This window comes from Helobdella robusta, assembly GCF_000326865.2.
Source record: "Helobdella robusta unplaced genomic scaffold HELROscaffold_37, whole genome shotgun sequence".
NCBI classification, from domain to species: domain Eukaryota; kingdom Metazoa; phylum Annelida; class Clitellata; order Rhynchobdellida; family Glossiphoniidae; genus Helobdella; species Helobdella robusta.
In genome coordinates, this window is record NW_008704785.1 from 595,239 (window position 1) to 609,481 (window position 14,243).

General features: G+C 32.7%; 2 protein-coding genes across 2 annotated transcripts; one reads left to right on the forward strand and one right to left on the reverse strand.

Moving 5' to 3' along the window:
* Positions 1-7,049: 7,049 nt before the first annotated feature.
* Positions 7,050-10,590, forward strand: HELRODRAFT_83714 (hypothetical protein; the record flags this gene model as incomplete). The annotated part of the gene is made up of 13 exons (XM_009023679.1): positions 7,050-7,143; positions 7,476-7,585; positions 7,723-7,764; positions 7,894-7,958; positions 8,202-8,324; positions 8,443-8,552; positions 8,637-8,839; positions 8,930-9,091; positions 9,288-9,347; positions 9,463-9,653; positions 9,758-9,839; positions 9,947-10,040; positions 10,181-10,590. 13 exons carry the CDS (start codon positions 7,050-7,052, stop codon positions 10,588-10,590), a joined length of 1,746 nt encoding a protein of 581 aa, XP_009021927.1.
* A 648-nt stretch (positions 10,591-11,238) lies between these two features.
* HELRODRAFT_83426 (hypothetical protein) lies at positions 11,239-11,424 on the reverse strand (the record flags this gene model as incomplete). The annotated part of the gene is made up of 1 exon (XM_009023655.1): positions 11,239-11,424. A coding segment is annotated over one exon (186 nt), but the record flags the coding sequence as incomplete, so codon positions are not given.
* Between the last annotated feature and the right edge of the window lie 2,819 nt (positions 11,425-14,243).

A 14,243-nucleotide genomic window follows, 5' to 3' on the forward strand; every position in this document is an offset into this window, starting at 1 on the left:
AAATAGGATGGAGAATTTGTTATATTGGGATATTCGTTTAAAAAGCGAGCAAAATTTTAATATAAAAGCGCTTATAAATCTATGCATATTGGCTCAGCTTGGCTTGGCTCGGCTTGGAATCGGATGTTAAGCAAGGTGTGGTCTTAAACTATTTTGAATTCTCCCCGAAAAATTTGAACTGCGTGCGTACATATATAGCAATGATTACTGTTGTTTTTATAATGAAGTTATAAAATATATAAATATAGCGAGCAAAATTTTAACATAAAAGCGCTTATAAATCTATGCATATTGGCTCAGCTTGGCTTGGCTCGGCTTGGAATAGGATGTTAAGCAAGGTGTGGTCTTAAACTATTTTGAATTCTCCCCGAAAAATTCGAACTGCGTGCTTACATATATAACTCTGATTACTGTTGCTTTTATAATGAATTTTTATTATATATATATAAAGTGACTGGAATCCATGTATACAAATAATTAAATTATATTATATTAGATTATATGTTTATATGAAAAGCAATATAGCAGATTCAACCAGCCAACCAGAAAGTTTCGAAGGCGTTCGTTCGATGACTTCAATTTAGTACGGTTAGCATTGTGGTTAAGACTGTATAATAGTGCAGTATATACATTAAACAAGTTTTTTACTGATGCGAATGATTGAAATGATGAGAATGTATGGTTGAAACGAGTATAAATAGAGGAGCTGAGACAACATGAAAATCAGATCAGCATTCTGCCTCGCTTGAAGCAGTGTCTGATCTCATTTATTTTATTTTTAAAATTTTTTTATTTTAATTTATTTTATTATATAGAGTTATATAGAGTTATATAGAGTTATATAGTGTTGTATAGAGTTATATAGAGTTTGCATGTTTGTAGGTACGCGGTGGTTGCTGGTTTTAGTAGGATTTTTATTGATTGAATGTGGTAGTATGCATGGTTATATAGAGTTATATAGAGTTATATAGAGTTATATAGAGCATAAATCCTATATAGATACCTTTCTTTGCTCTTCTTTTCTCTTTTCTTTGCCGACCGGTCGGTTTCTTTGCGGTTTTTTTCATTTAAATTGAATAAATAAGATTTTACCATTCATTTAGGTTTTTCAGGTTCATTTATCCAGGTTGAAGCTTCCAGAGGAGTTCATCGTGGACGATCAGAATGGTTGATGTCACGCTACGTTCGTTCATTCGGTGGCAAAGAATGCACGCCCTGCTGGAGTACGTTTTACGGTTTCTTTGCCAGTTGGCTGGCTTTTCCGGCGGAATTCACCGCGGCTCGTTTTTCTATTTTCATTTAAATTAGTCAAATAAATAAGATTTTTCCATTTCATCCATTTCATTCAGGTTGAAGCTTCCAAAGGAATTCATCGTGGAAGATGTCAGGCTACGTTCGTTCATTCAGTGGCAAAGAATACACGCCTGGCTGGGATACGTTTTATTCTTTATTCTCTGTTTTTCTCTAATTTAACATTAAGTAAGAATGCTCACACGCACACGCACATACACACAATTACATTAAGTAGCTATATAGGTAGGTTAGATAGACATAATTTTAATTGTAGGTAGGATAGATAGGAAGCATCCGACACTAATGTAGTTGAATAGGTAGGCAGCGTAAGTTTATCTCTTCTATTTTTTCTCGCACCCACATTACACGCATCAGCGTATTATACACACACACACAAATACATACATAAACACATATTAGTATTTGAGCGTTATTTTATTTTCATTACACATTCTAATTTATTATTACTAAGGTTGAGAGTAATTTAATTTCATAGGTAGTTAAAAGCAATTTAATTCTAGGAACAATCTTGTAATTTAAATTAAATAAACGCTGTAAGTGTATCGATAGGTTAGTTAGTTTTACATTATTATTATTAGGTTGGAGCCCAAGGCATTACGTAGGTGGTGGGGTGGGTGCCAAAAGGCCAATGAATTGGGCTCTTGAATTTTGTAATTTTAGGTAAGTTAGGGCCATAATGTAATGAATAGGTAAGTTAAGGCTACGTTGTAACACACACTCATTAATAGATTTAGGGTTTAAGTTTTATATTACTAAGTTGGAGCCCAAGGCATAACGTAGGTGGTGGGGTGGGTGCCGAAAGGCCAATGAATTGGGCTCTTGAGTTTTTTTTGTAATTTTAGGTAAGCTAGGGCTTAATTGTAATGAATAGGTAAGTTGAGGGTACGATAGCCGATAGACTCTGAATTTCGAAGTCTGTTGTCAGAGGTAAGCCTTGGTGGCCAGTGTTGTACCGGCAATGGTTTACTATCCGGACAGCAATGGTTTACTATCTGCACGGTAATGATTTACCATGCGGCACGGCCATAGTCTACTACCCGCACGGCTTCCGGACGGCAAATGGTTTACTATCCGCACGGCAATAGTCTAGTATCCGCACGGCAATGGTTTTCTATCCGGTGCCCTGGCTGTCGGTGAACCTCTGTGCAAGGAGGGAGAATGAAGGGGGACTTTTGACTATCGTACCATTAACAATTTAATATAGATTAGTTAAGGTAATTGAATAGGTAGATAGGGTTAATTTTATTAAGCAATTTGAGATGCAGGCACCGCTAAGCTTTCTGATGAGAATCTACTTTTTCTCTATCTTTCTCCATCAACACGGGCTGTGTTTCAACAACAACCTCGAGGAGGACTGGCACCAGTTTTGGAGGACAACGTATGAACCGGACCGCATTCAACATTCTGCCTTTGTCGAATGGACGACGGTAAGTTTTTTTTACATTTTACTTACTTTATTATTTTAAAATGTTATTTATTTGACATTATTTTTATTTTATAATTTAATTTTTTTTGCTTCTAAGATTCTAACATTTATTTACTACTACGCAAATAAAAAAATTTTGTTTACAGAATGATGAGAGGTGGGCAGTGGTGGGAGTCAGCACATTTTAGATGGTGGTCTCATGATGATTTACATATGATGATGGTGGTGTAGGAAAAATCAGCTCGTTGGCTGTTCGACTGACACTCTGAAGTTCGGATGGTATTTTGTGTGCCGACCAGATGGTGGTGGTCGGTGCAATGGAAAGTACAGTAACGACGATTTTTGAAGTAAGGTTTAGTTTCGTTTTTTATTTTTCTCATTCGTTCATTTTATCACTCAACCTTTTAAATTATTCTTCTATTAGTCGATTCGTTAATTCATTCTATTCATTAATTGAATCATTGATTTATTAATTAATTAATTCATTCACTCATTCATTCAACCAATTATTCAATCATTCAGTTAATCATTTATTCGATCGTTCCTTTGTTCCTTGATTTACTAATACGCTATTTAAAAATGTTTACAAAATGATGAGAGGTGGGCTGTGGTGGGCATCAGCACGTTTTATATGGAGGTCTCATGATGATCGTTCCGATGAAAATTCGAAGATAACAACAACGACGGTTTTTGAAGTATGATTTAGTTTCTTTTTTTTATTTTTCTCATTCATTCATTCATTTTATCACTATCTTTCAAATTATTCCTCAGTTAATTTATTCATTGATTCATTCTATTCATTCATTAGATCATTGGTTGATTAATTAATTAGTTAATTTATTCATTCAACCAATCGTTCAATCATTCAGTTAATCATTTATTCGTTCGTTCCTTTGTTTCTTGATTTACTACTTCGCTAATTAATAAAAACTTGTCTACAGAATGATGAGAGGTGGGCTGTGGTGGGCGTCAGCACGTTTCAGATGGTGGTCTCATGATGATCGTTCCGATGACAAATCGAAGATAATGTTAAAGGTAAATTTGTTTTTGTCTCATTGTATTTTTGAAAGTACTCGAATTTGAACAAAGATTGAGTGTTATCTCAAAAAGATAAGTTGCCTATTTTTTCCAATTGCTTGTTTTTTATTTTAGTGAATTAATTTTTTTTTCAATTTATTTTTCAGTATCCGGTCAAATTCATTCCATCGATGCGTGTCAGATGATGGTCGGTGCAATGGAGGTTCGTCGGTAGTGAGTGAAGTTTCTGGAGAGTGCGCGCCCGCACATTAACACACACATCAATACAACACACACATACACAGCATCCATTCATTTGGTGTCGTTGTTGCTATGTTTCTCTTCAACTTTGTATTTTCTTTACCGTGAACCGGGCTTTAATTTAATTCATAGGTAAGTTAGGGACTGAGATGAGTTAAACAATTGTAGGTAGGCTAGGGCTTAACATTAGTTAAAAAGCTTCAAGTAAAATAAAAACGCTAAAATATGTTAAATAAAATACTTGAAACATCTAAAACAAGAAATACAAATTTGTAGGTAAGTGAGTTGAGTCAATGTTTATAAGTAAGCTAGGGCCCTGAGAGTAATTTTATTATAGGTAGGTGACTATTATTCTTGCGACTTCTTACTAGTTTTGTGTGATGTGTTTGTTTTCGCTTCACAACACCACACCAACAAAACAAACTACATTTCATTCTCGTCGTCGCCTTAAATTGTACCTTTTTGAACAATCTTTTTAATAATGTCTATTTATTTATTCATTAAATGTTGACTGGTTTCTAGTTTTTTCTTAAATTGGTTATATAATTTTTGGATATTTCTTGATTTACTTTGTATATATGCATATATAAATTATTTCTGTTTGTGAACTGTTCTTACTAAATGTTCATGTTACGTGGTTTATTATCCTTCGAGAACTTCTAAGGTGTGTGTATAATAATAATAATGGATAATAATTATTTTTATTGGTCGATATTTTGTTATATTTGTTTATTTAAAATACGAATTTAAAAAAAAATTGACATTTAAAAATTTTAATTAACCGTCACTTTTCATTTTTGAATGAATTCAAATAAAAGCAACTACTGTGTTTTTCTTTCTTTACTAAAATCTCGAAATTGTTTGTAGATCTGTACGGTTAACTGTTTGTTCGAGTTTGAACAGGCCTTGCAATTTTTTTTATTTTTGTTTTTATTTTTGTTTACTTGGTTCATTCAATTTAGTTGATTGATTGATCGGTTGATTGATCGGTTGGTTGATTGATTGATAAACTGGCTGGCTGGCTGGCTGGCTGACTGACCGACCGACCGACTGACTGATTGTTTAATTTATCTCATAGTATTGTATACATGAGAAAAAATCCGATTAAGCCAACCTACGGCTTCAGTAATGCCACTGTTTTTCACCTGACAAAAGCAATTTCTATATTTATACTGACAAAAATAATTGATATGAATATATTGATTTATTTAAAGCATTATATGTACAAAAAAGTGCTATCGTAAGAGTTTTAAGAAACCCTGTAAGCCACTGCTGTAAGCCAACGTATGATTTCAGCAGCCAGTTTCTTATGAGCACCAGCAGAATGTAAAATATTTATTGAATATAATGAAGATAGTTGTTCAAATAACAATTTTGATTTATTTAGGCCGTTTATTTCATAAGCAAACCAATTTTTAACATGATCGAATAGTTGAAAAAAAAAGGGTGACTATAGTTCAATCCTACTAAGCCAACCTTCGGCTTCAGTAAGCCACCGGATTTCACCGGACCAAAAGCAATTTTTATATTCAAATTAACAAAAATAATTTAATAATTCATAATTATATTAATCATTATTAAAATTAAATAGAATTACTACAATGTTTTAAGCATATTAAATCATTATTTCATTTAGCTTGCTCGTTAAAATCCATGCAATTTCGTAAGCCAACAATCCAAGCACGACAAATAGCCCGACCGATAGATCAAATTGATCGATTAGTCCTATTATTCTAGTTATGTGGTTTAGAGCAAGGGGAGACATTACTGAAAATAATTAAAAATGGAAAAAATTGAGGTTCTTTGCATATCCCTGCTTCAACCCATAAGAATGCTGGTAAATAGGCCTCCCCTTTGTCTCCATGGATATATACCCATGAATATCTCTAAATAAATAAATTTCTATGGTGTTGTTGCATGGCTTTTTTTTAAAGAGCGATTTTAGGGCCGTGTGTTTTGTAGATTTTGGTGTAAGAACTAAATAATCCGTAAAAATGACGGATGAAGATAATATTCAAATAAATATTTTCACCCCCAATCGTAAAAGAAAGTTTGAAACTAATAACGAGACGAAGGTTGGTTAGGCGGTTTTATTTTAACTTTTTTAGACAAATTTTTATTAATTTATTATATTTTTATTATAAATAAATTATATCACTTTACGTGAATAAGATAAGAGAAAGGCGTTTTACTCTTTTCTTTGATATTTTTATTTTAATTAAAAATAGTTTTAAAATGAATACTATGTAAAATTTTGTCACTGATGATGAAAACTAACAAAAAGGTGACTGCCAAACGGCAAAAAGTAGAAGACATCCTAAAAAAACCAAAAAAAGTGGCCCCTAAACCAAAAGAGAAATTAAAGGAAAAAATTTTACAACTCGAAACAACTTTAAACTTAAACAATTCTGACAATCCTAATGATAAAAATACATCAATTGGTAATAAAAATTCAGGTTTTAGTAATAACAATAAGAAAGAAGTTAAATTAGTAGAAAAAGTAAAAAATTTGAATAATAAAAATAAAGCATCCCTGGTGAAGAAAAAATTTCAACCTCATCAAATATTTGCCAATAATCCAGAAATACCAAAAATAAAATGGTAATTCTTAATAATTACTTTATAGTATAATTTTAGTTTTGAATCAATTCTCATCATATGTCTTTAATTTATTTTACAATTTTATAAATAATTTTGTTTAATATGTCCTTAACTTATTTAATTTTATGTTTGCTTATTATGTCTTTAATTTATTTTACAATTTTATAAATAATTTTGTTTTATTTAAAAATTATTTATTCAGCTCTCCAATCGTTCCTATAATGGAAGACGTATTTTCAAATGTCAGCGTGAAAAAGCTGAAACTCCATCCGTTCATGGTTTGCTTCTGTTTGTCGCTATTTTTTGTACACAAGGCTCTTCAAAAATCACATTGAAATAATCCAGTGCATTACAATACCACATATTATACATAACTGGCAGGCAAAATGCAATACATAAAACATTTACACAGGAATCAAACTTAGCAAAGATGGACATAACAATGTTAACAGTTGTGCAACAAAAAGCTATCCCATGCATCATGCAGGGAAAAGATGTACTTGTCAAGTCTCAAACTGGATCAGGTTAGGTGATTAGTGGATAGGTTGATTGAATGAATAAATAAATGAACAAGTGAATGAGTGATTCTGTGAATGAATGAATGGATGAACTAATGAATGTTTTTATGATTAGGAATGGTTTCTCATCTAGTCAGATTAGTAAGAATAGATTCATGGATGAACTGAATGAATGAAAATGAATGGTTTAGTCTTTGAAGTGATAGAAAGATAGATGGAAGATAAAATAAAATCAGTGATTGGCTTTGTCTAGAATTTATTTTTTAATAAATTTTTATTTTATTGATAATCAAATAATAATAACAATAATAACTACAATTATTATTTCTGTTTAATAGGTAAAACAATGTCGTACGCAATTCCAATAATCGAACATTTGCAGTCTACAGAACCTAAGATATCAAGAACTTATGGGCCTTATTGTATTGTTGTCGTGCCAACAAGAGAGGTATATGGATTGGTTGGTTGGTTGGTTGATTGATTGGTTGGTTGGTGGATTGATTGATTGATACTGGTTGGCCAGTTGGCTGGTCTACTGATTGATTGAATTTTAATTTTTAAAATTGAAATTTTTCTTTTGACTAGTTGGTTCTTCAAAGTTACAGCGTCCTTATGAATTTGGTCAGGGTATGTAAATGTTTGTTTAAAAATGAACTAAAACAATGAAAATGTTATAACAATTTTTCTTCTTGTTATTATTATTATTATTATTATTATTATTATAGTTAATAATTTATAAAAAAATCTATTCATCAGCCATTTGTGTGGGTGGTGCCGGGCTATTTGATGGGTGGTGAGAAGAGAAAAAGTGAGAAAGCAAGGTTATGATGATGATGATGGTGGATGGATAGATAGTAGATAGATGGATGAATGATAGATGGATAGATATCATATCTATCCATCTATCACTATCTCAGATATCTATCACTTAATCTCAGACAGTACTTTCTATCTATACAAATCTTTAAATGCAAATAATCTCAAACTCAGCTTGAAAGATATTATTTATCAACCGCAATATTAAAAATTATAATAAATAATAATAAATATTATTATTATTATAGATTGAAAAAGGGTATGAACATAATAGTGACAACACCAGCTCGACTTGTTGACCACCTTGACAACACATCATCGCTATCCTTGGATAATCTTAAACATTTTGTCGTTGATGAAGCTGATAGGTTGTCCTTTTTTGTTATTATTATTGTTGTTGTTGTTGTTGTGTTTTCAGCCTGCTAATTGTTATTATATTAATACTTATTACTAATTAATGAGCTGAACCTATGCGCATAAATTATGCAGGATGTTTGACATGGGTTTCGAGCGTGACCTCTCGCATATAATGCTTGTTATTAAGAAGAAGTGCGGTCCTCAGTTGCAGACGATACTTTTGTCCGCTACTCTCTCTCCCGGTTAATCTTTTTTTGATTCTCGCTTTATAATAATTATGATATTATTGGTTATTAACCATAAATAATTTATCATAAATAATTTAGGAGTTGAGAAGTTAGCAGGGATGAGCTTGAGGCAGCCGGTTAGGATTGACATGTCGTCAAATGATCAGCAGGGCAACCATCTGCCAGATGGCAAAGTTGACGACGTGTTTGTTACTCCATCGAGTTTGAAACACCACTATGTCGTTGTGCCTAGCAAGTTGAAGCTGGTTACTCTTGCATCGTTTCTTCTCTGGAAGTGCCAGGTTGGTAGGCTGGTTGATTGACTAGTTGATTTGATTGGCTGGTTGATATGGTTGACATTAACAATGGCACTTGCTTGCCAAATTTCTCAGCTAAGCAGCAATCCGAGCAAAGTAATCGTATTTCTGGCCACACAAGATTCCGTCGAGTTCCACCACACACTGTTGCAGACGACATTCATGTCCCCAGAAGATGATGATGACGCTTGCAAGGATTTTGAGCTTTTCAAATTGTATGGAAATATGCAACAGAAGGTTAACATCGATGTTGTGCTTTTCAAGTTTTGTGGCGTGTGATTAAGTTAGAATTTGATAACTTTAGATGTGTTCTATGCAGTTTTTGAATTAATTTGTTGAAGCTTTTATGTTTTATATATACCAACGCGGATTTTAATTTGAATTTTGTAATTTTATAAATGTACATAAACCCATTTCAACCTTTCAACCCCAGGACAGAACGAAAATCTTTCAGGATTTTCATGCAGCCAAATCTGGAGTACTCTTATGCACGGTAAGTATACGGAGCAATCTCATTGCCATATTTTACTCTTAAAAACATTTTAAACAACTTTCTAAATAAAAAGAAACACATTCCACTTAAATTAACTTTTCACCATCGTTGCTAGGACGTCGCCTCAAGAGGTCTCGACCTGCCTAACATCGGCTGGATACTTCAGTACAACACACCGGGATCGCCCACTGATTACATTCACAGAGTCGGCAGGACAGCCAGGATGGGGTCGAAGGGAAACGCCCTTCTCTTTCTAGAACCTTCAGAAGTGGAGTATGTCCAAGTCATGACTCAGCATAATATCGCGTAAGTTGGCGGTTCTTAAATTTAGTTATTTAGTTTAAAATTTTTGATTTGATATCTGTAGATTTGCGATATTTCCATTAACTAATCTTCAATTGGCGTATCAGAATGCACGAAGTGAAGATGGACAGCATATTGAAGACACTCCTCCTTGAAAGCAAGACTGGAAAAATTAACCTTATCCACAAAGTAACAGATTTTTTTCATTATACTTTTATTTAATATGCTTTTTCATTATTATTATAGCTATTATTATTATCATTTGATTTTAATAATTTCTTGTTTAGGGTCACAAGCCAAGAACGGTTGAAGATGCAGCTGCTTTCATGCAAGCCCAATTCGAAGAGTCACTCTGCCAGAATATGAACATGAGGACATTGGCTAGGAAAGGTGCCATTTTTAGTTCTTCAATCTAATTATTAGAATTGTGTTTTTTGCGTTAATTACTTAACAGTTCATAACTGTGGCGTTATTATAATTTATTAACTATAATATTAATTATTATTATTATTAATTTGGTGACCATGCAGCCTACCAGTCGTTCGTACGCTCGTACGCCACTTATCCAGCTTCTCTTAAACACATCTTCCACATAAAAAATCTTCATCTCGGACATTTGGCGACCAGTTTCGCTCTGTCAGAAACACCGAGTCGCCTTTCAGAAACTGTCAGAAAGTTTTGCCAGAGGGAGAGGAAGATATCGAGTAGGTTTTTTGGCTCGAAAGGGAAGAAAAATTTTAAGGATAGTAAAGGGAAAAAAAATTTTAGGGATAGTAAAAGTGAAAGATTGCCTCATTGGATCGATAAAAAATTTGAAGATAAATTCGTCGGTCACCAGCCATCTAAAAGGTTGGTTCGCGAGTTGATTAAATTTCGTTCTATTCATTATTGTTTTTTTAATTCCAATTGCTGGATAGTTAAGTTGATGGCGTTTCAATGATGACGGATTTAATAAAATCTTGAATTTTTTTTCAGACCCAAATTATCATTCTCTCGAATGTCGGAATTTGACTCTGGGTTATGAAGTGACAATGAATTTCAAAAACCTGCAAATTTACAAATTCATTTTTTTTGTAATTTATTTTATTGTCAAATAAAATATTTTGTTGAAATTGCATTACATTGTTCGTTCAAAGGATGTACTTACATGCCGCGTATGTTACACGTGCATGTAAGGTGTGGTGTATACGTGCATGAAAATGTTGAAGTACCACTTCTTGACGAGGTCGTAGAGGTAAGGGTCGGTTATATCTTTGAAATATTTATCTTCTGGTTCGAATAGAGATTCTTCCTGGTCTGAATTTTTACTGATGTTCTGCGTCGTGGCTCCAACATTTCCAGACCTGTCGTGGTTTTGGTATTGCGAAGAAAATAATTTCGTTTTGTGGAAGATGTCGCCTTCTGATTCGTCGCGAAACGTTGGCTCGCTGTTGAAAGCAAACGGGCTATGATGTCTGTTCATCTCTTTTTTCCACTTGGTTCTACGTTAAAAAATTTTTTAAACATTTTGTGTGTCGTGTGCTAGTCAATCATATTTTTCAAGAGATTCAACACATTTGCGCTTTGAAACTTGGTATTTGTGCTTAATTCAAAACAATGTTATTGCGCGCGCCAACCTTCTGTTTTGGTACCAGGTCTTGATCTGATTGTCCGTCAATTTAAGGTTTCTCGACAGGACGACCCTGTCGTGCACCGTCAGATATTTTGCATTCTCAAAACAGGACTCCAACTTTTCCAGCTGCACCTTGCTGAAAGATGTTCTGTACTTTTTTTTATCCGCGTCTAACGGCTGCCAGAAGTAATTTTTGAAGTTTTTCAAGTAAATGTCTGCAAATAAAATTTATTACAATCAAGGTTTCATGTAGACAATATGACATAAAATGGTGAACGTCTTTATGAATGAATGAATGATTGATAAGTAATCTATCTACCTTGTTCTATAGAAGGAACATCGTATGTAACTCCACGACGATCTTCATATTTTCGAGAGTTCTCAATCAATTTGTTGGATTCATCTTTCAAATTTCCTACATTAGATTCCTTTAGCCCTAAGATATGTTCAATGTTAAACATTTTCAAACTTCAATAATTATTTCCTCAGTGGAAAGACTTTATCGCGAATCAAAAAAAAAATGACAGTCAAATTTTTATATTTATATTTGTTAGCGGCTTCGAGGTTGCATGCGCGCGTACATAAATCCAACCAATTGAAGAACGTTTTTAAAAAATCATCCTTTCGAACGTTAAAATTTTATTCATCGACTATTTCTATCGGGAAGAATGAGCGCATTGAAACGAATGTTGAAAAAAATTAAATTTATGCCTCACGTTCATTCAACTAGAAATTTTTTCTCATAAGACATGTGCGCAATCACGAGAAACTTGAAGTGCATCTTCGAGTGAAGAAGTGTCGAAGCGGAAAAAGCAGAAGAAACTTTAAAGGAAATGTAAAATTGCGTGACGAGGAAGGAGTTGAATTGAAATTTCACAGTAGAGAGCAGAGGACAATGTGCACTATTTGCATGTTCCTATTGTACGTGCACTTCCGACTTTGGTGAAAGTTTTTTTTTTAAATAAAAGCACCCCCAGCAAGAAACAATGCCAAGTGACATTTGTTGTTTTACGCGCCAGTGCCTAGTACAAAGACAATCGCACAAGCAATAGTTCATGCGTTATTTTTTAAATAGATCGATGCCAGAGTATTGTCGAATAATTCGAAAAAAATAAATTTTTGTAATTAAATCATCAACCGAATCGTTGCTTATTATTTGTGTGTGCGCGTGTTGTTTGCTTGTTTTCAAAACACATTACCTAATTTCAGATATCCTCAAGTTAAACAGATTGTCGCAATTCACCGTAATCATTTATTAACGTCAGAAACCAATCAATCAAAAATGTTGTATACATATATCCATAGATACAACATATATCCATGCTTGTACCTTTATATGTAGACTGTTGTTTATTACTGAAAGATGTGAGGATAATCAAAGATAAATTTAAAAAAAAAATTATTATTTTAAAATCCAATTTATAATCCATATTCAAATACAAGTTATGCAATATGAAGGATGAATGAAATAAAATGTCACTCAGATGTGACGCAAATGAATTTTTATAATTTCAAATATTTAAAAATTTTGTGAATTTTAAAACTTTAAATGACCACAATATACTGTATGTATTACTGGACTATAGATAATGGAAGATGATTGGCTAAAAAAAACATAACATCACTAATTACGTATCAAGAAAATTAACCAAAAACAAACAAACAGGCAAACAAACTAATGAAATATGCTTGCTGCGTTCGTAAGTCCATAGCAATAGCAGGTTAAAAATCCTATCCAGTTTAATATAAACCTAGAGATGATGATATTGCAAAGTTTATACAAAATAAAGTTTAATTAAGTCTTTTTTAAATTAAATTAAGACGCACACACACGCACACACATTTTTTAAATTAAATTACAGACGCACACACACACACACACACACACACACACACACACACACACACACACACAAAATAAGATTTAAATTCTAAACTACTACATTCAACTGTTCTATAAGTAATAAATAACCACATAAACATACAGACAAACATACATTCAGACATAGTCAAACAAACCACATCATTAAAATGACACACACACTCACACAAACATCAGCACAAGAAACACAAACTCCACCACATCCTCATCATTTCATAGACCAACGAAAATATAAATACTACATCAATGATCAAATTTTTAACTTTCTTTAAATCGTGCACACGCATGTATAAATACGAATACACATACACAGTCATAAACTCATACATACATACAACATACAAACATAGATATATGCATGTATAGTATACATTGTACGCTTTATGAATGAACTAACATAAAACAACATAATCATTGTATGTGTTAATAAACGCTATATGTTGAACTCTATACAGTTTCAATGTATACAATCTTTTAAAATTAAAAATGCAATTAAAACAAGACAACCACATTACGACAATTTTCTATTACAACTCTCTCTTCAATATTTTTCGGGGCCTAAACAACAGCAAACACACAATGCACGTAAATACACGTGAAACAACGCATCACAAGCATTGTATGTGACGGACGGGGATCTCTTGGAAATTGAATCCGGTCCCTGCAATAGAAGCGCCAGACACCTTACCGCTACACCATCGCTTAGCCCATAGTAAAATTACTATAGGATTATATCACAATATTATATTATATTATTAAATTATTAGAACTGGTATTAGGGAACAATATTAGCCTAGAATTATTCATCAAACAGCCAGCCGACAATATATAAATGGTTGGAAAAAGAATTAAAACAAGTGTGAATGGATGAATGAGTGAATGAATGGATGGATGGATGAATGAATGATTTATCATCTTGAGTGCTTAGAGAAAATAAAATAAAGAGGATATATAAACAATGAAATAATTTTAAAGCAATATTCATAAAACCAAAATAAACATAATTTTATATAATGATAATGAAATTATTATACTTTTAAATGAATTTAATAAAACTTTTAAATAATAGTAATAAAAATAATTAACCATAAATATATAT